Here is a 4672-nt window from a genome sequence, read left to right as displayed (position 1 = left end):
TCAATGCAAGAAAAGATGAAAAACTCAAATTAGGAGAGGTTCCAGGAATAGACAGAATAATAATTGTTAACAATGAGGTAGTAATAGCACAGAAAAGTGAAGGACTGATGAGTAAGAGTGAGTATGGAGCGGGGGAGTGAGGTAAGTGAGGGGGTGCCTGGGCATCGCATTGAAATAATGGGTGCCTTAACAAAGGATCGCTGGTCGCATTGTTTGCGTACAAAGGAGGCATCAGCGGCAACCCTTCTTCCTGCGACGCTCCTCATGAGATCCTCAGCGATGTGTATAATCCTGCGTCTGCAGCGGCAGTAGCAGCGTCTGCAGCGGCAGTAGCAGCGTCTGCAGCGGCAGTAGCAGCGTCTGCAGCGGCAGTAGCAGCGTCTGCAGCGGTAGTAGCAGCGTCTGCAGCGGCAGTAGCAGCGTCTGCAGCGGCCTCAGCAGCGTCTGCAGCGGCAGTAGCAGCGTCTACAGCGGCAGTAGCAGCGTCTGCAGCGGTAGTAGCAGCGTCTGCAGCGGCAGTAGCAGCGTCTGCAACGGCAGTAGCAGCGTCTGCAGCGGCAGTAGCAGCGTCTACAGAGAAAGCAGTGTTTGTAGCAGTAGTAGCAGTTACCGGAACTTCCTTTGCAGAGCGCGCAGCTGTAGAGCTTGACAAGCATTCCCGTTCCGCATCTCAAACACGTATGTGCTCAACCTCACCCTTGAAATTAATGGTTATTTGTACTATATATTATAAAATTGTTAAGTCTTTTAAATTTAATTTTAAGATCAAAATTTGTACTGTGTAGTGTGAGCGTGAAGGTTATGGCATTCAAATTTCTGTTAGCATAAACCAAAAGTTATGTTTACCTGTTCAAGTAATTGGGTTCAAGTTTAAAGATATTAGTCTACATCGAACGGTCATCGTAAACCATTCGAATACAGCGATTCTTTTACCTATGAACAAACCAGTAAGAATTTGATATGGGCCAATAAAGGGCCACTCAGTTGCCGGATGGCCATCTATAATCCAACCATGAAATTCATTGGGAAAGGAACTGCCATGGCGTTTCATGTCGCGCAAGTTCTACACTAATTGCATAAGCCCAAACTGATATGAATTTCAGATTGAGAGAAAGCGACACTCGGCCTTCCGATATATCAGTGCTGGCGACATTGTGCTGCGTTTCCGCTGCAGCTCGGGCTAGTGGATTTAGAATGCACACAAACCGGATTCAGTTAAATCTGAATACGTACGACCCAGTCCCGTTCGGCGGCGCATTGCTCACATTCCGTCGGGGCGTTTCAGCGCCAGCTGCTGACAGGTGACGGACTTTTATTCAAAGGTTTACCTCGATTGAACGGCGCTTCAGGTGGGAAATGCGTGATTGCGCACGGGTGCGGTACAATTTTTAGTGAAATTCCTGCCGGGTGCTCATTGTAGCGTTGATACGAAACTATGATGTGATCACCGTGGTGAAAGCAGAGATAGGTTGCGTATCCAAGTTGCTGACCTAAAAGTCAGCGTACCATTTAAGGTCACTAAAGATGGTTCTATTGTGCTTGTCAAATAGAATTAACTCAATTATCCTCTCTTGTTTTCTCCACGTCAGACAAACAGAAAGTCAGATAGAAACTACACCATATTTATTTGGAGGAGATGGAAGCGGAGACACGCTTCAACCTCCACATTATGAAACATCAATGAGCATTCGTCATGCACTCGGATTTTAAATTTAGAACACAAATCCCTGCATTATACCAAAAAACTGAATAAAAGTTACTAAAAAATCTACTGCCGTTTTACAAAAGTACTTCAGAAATGCACTCTTACGGATCCTAAAATATAATACCTTTTCTTCCCTTTTGGGTGAATCTTTCGGATTCGATCTCGACTTAAATTAAGGTAAGTAAAGCGTAATTGATAAGCTGGAAACTTGCGCTAAATCCTACAATATACAACATTGCAGTCACTGTGTTGATTCAAGCTGAATGTTCAAAATATACAACAAATTGCAGTCCCAGTGCTCTACAACATCACTAAAGCTTCAAGAGAAAGATGCTTTTAGAGAAATAACAAATCGCTACCAAAGTATGCCTTGTTGCGGAATCAGAATATTCTATTTTGAACTTAGTTTTCCCATTTCATGCAGATGTTCTAACATAATTTCACGAACATAAAAACAAGGATCGGATATTGTTATCATCCTGCCAATTTACGGTTAGATCTGCAAAAAATATTACAACAAACTTCATATCCAGCTTCTTTCGAAGTGTAATTGCTGATTCAAACCAGAATTCCCTCTACAAAAAAGACAATCAAAGTTGTCCCGAATATACACCAGAAAGAAAATCACTTAGAGCGGAAATTTTATTTAGAGCAGGAATTTTAGAGCACTTTTTACATGTGCTACTGAGTGGCACGCATCCTCTACACGACCTGTGCTTCGGTACGCAAATATTGTCAAGAATAAAGTGAAAAATTAATGGATTCATATTTGTAGCACAGCACCAGGCACACAGCGAGCGAGATGCGCTGCAATTGCTTTCATCTTGCCGGCAAATTACATCGAGGGAGTAAATCACGCACAAAAATTCAATCCAATCGCCTATTCATGAAAACAAGAATCTGGGCATCACAAATCCCCAGCCATTAGAGCAGCGGAATAACGGACGTGTAAAACCTTGAACACGTTTAATGGTATTCCTACGAGGCAGGCGCAAATTGATTCAGAAATTTTGCCTGGTGAAAGCCTGTGGTCATCATCCAAAAACAAAATATTTAAGCTATTACAAAGTCCGGGAATGCGTGCTGCCTTAAAATGGAATTCAGCCACAGGAACGAGTTTCATGAAGCTTTTTGGGGAATTATTTTAGTGGCAGGCAACGATTCGCTAATGGAATAAAGATGAGCGGGACAGCAGCTTCCCCCATCCCTGGTGAAGGGAAGGACGATCAACACGTTCAACTTGAAGAAATATCTGTGATCATCGGACATGAATTTTCCATCATCACGGCAAAACATGACAGATAAATTAATTCAAGTTTACTCGAAATCTTGATCGAATTTCAGGACTCCAAATGGTCTTACGAATGTTCCAGTTACATATCTAACGAAAAAATCTAGACCAACGTAACCAGTATGAAAAGTTAGTCCTGAAGTCTCTGCCAAATAACAATCATAAACGGCTTATATAAAGTATTCGACTCCATTAAGACTATTGTGTATCAATTGTAATAATTGAATGCAAGTGATAACCAAGTGTAGAATTATTATTACAATTTCGATCACTCGATCGATGTGCTTATTTTAGGCTTTGCAGCGCCAGTGAGCGATTAGCATAGCACATACGACGAGTTTAACAGAGCGCCATTAATGTGATCAGCTGAGCTCCGATTAAAAGATTAACAGGGCGTCATTACTGTGATTAACAGAGCGCTAATGAGGAGATTAACAAAGCAGCAATATTGCGATTAATAAAGCGTAAATAACGAGATTAACAGCACCAATAAAAAGATTAAGAGGCTACCAATAATGTGATTAGCAGATGACAGCACAATGCTAAACTTGTAACCTGATTGTTACACGTGAACGCGCTGCACGAATTAGAAAAAACTGTTCATTAGAGCGGCAAATCACCGCCGCACGTCGTCAGCTTCAAATGCAGCGGATATTTACAATATTTTTCAGCTGAACATCAGTCGCGCAAGAAAATTATTTTTCCTGTCAATTAGTGAAAAAATTATAAATTTGTTCTCGCAGAGAAATGTTCACGATAGCAAATCAACGATGACAGTCATCGCGAAGACATTAAAAAATTACACTTTTCTCGGCGGGAAAAAATGCATGGTGCGTGGTATTTTGTTAGTAAAATAATATTAATTGAACTCGTAAGCTGAATAAATTTAATTGTAGTACATAAAATCTCCGTAATTCTTAAATTTATTTTCCATTCACCCAAATCAACATAATTTTTTAAACGCCTTTACAAGTCAAATCAGATTATTTCAATTATTCTCACAGTATCCAACTTATATTATCTTCACTATTCTTGGTTTGATTGCTCATTATTCCCACACATCCCACAATCTGCTGTTCATTGAGTAGCCGACCCATGACCACCATCAGTTTTTCCGCCTCTACTAAGGATCAGACTTACAATATTCATACTCATTCTCGATGAGTGTGGATAATTGTTTAATTTTGAATCTTTGTTTCTCACCCCATAACACACTTGAAATTATGAACGTAATCCGAGTATGTACGTTAATCATTTTTAAACATAGAAATTTCGCCAAAAATTATTATAAACAGGAATATAATTCACCTTTACCCATATCCGCTTGGCAAGGGTCAAATTTGAATTTTCTCCATTCATCCAAACCCTGTTTGTATTTTATCATCTCTATTCACTCATAAACACTTTAACCTATTTTTACGCAATTAAAAATACTTTTCCTGTCTTCAGCAGCCCCAGTAAAACCGTTCGTAACTATTTACGCTTACCCATGACATTAACTTTATTCACTCCCAGTTTTATTGTCTCCTGTATCCTAAGTTTCTTTTTTCTATCTCCATTGAATTTACCCAGGTTCTATATTCTATAGCACCCATAATCATCTTCACTCACCCAGTAAAAATTAATAATTATCTCCACTCACCCAGTAAGCACCCATGCTCATCTCCACTCACCCA

General features: G+C 40.3%; 1 protein-coding gene across 1 annotated transcript; it reads right to left on the bottom strand.

The window, feature by feature from the left end:
• Positions 1-262: 262 nt before the first annotated feature.
• On the bottom strand, positions 263-4314 carry LOC125179388 (ice-structuring protein 4-like). The gene is made up of 2 exons (XM_047885167.1): positions 4305-4314; positions 263-570 (listed from the first exon to the last, which is right to left on the bottom strand). Exons 1-2 carry the CDS (start codon positions 4312-4314, stop codon positions 263-265), a joined length of 318 nt encoding a protein of 105 aa, XP_047741123.1.
• Between the last annotated feature and the right edge of the window lie 358 nt (positions 4315-4672).

This window comes from Hyalella azteca, unplaced genomic scaffold (genome assembly GCF_000764305.2).
Source record: "Hyalella azteca isolate HAZT.00-mixed unplaced genomic scaffold, Hazt_2.0.2 contig17166, whole genome shotgun sequence".
NCBI classification, from domain to species: domain Eukaryota; kingdom Metazoa; phylum Arthropoda; class Malacostraca; order Amphipoda; family Hyalellidae; genus Hyalella; species Hyalella azteca.
This window is presented reverse-complemented; position numbering and strand designations above follow the sequence as displayed.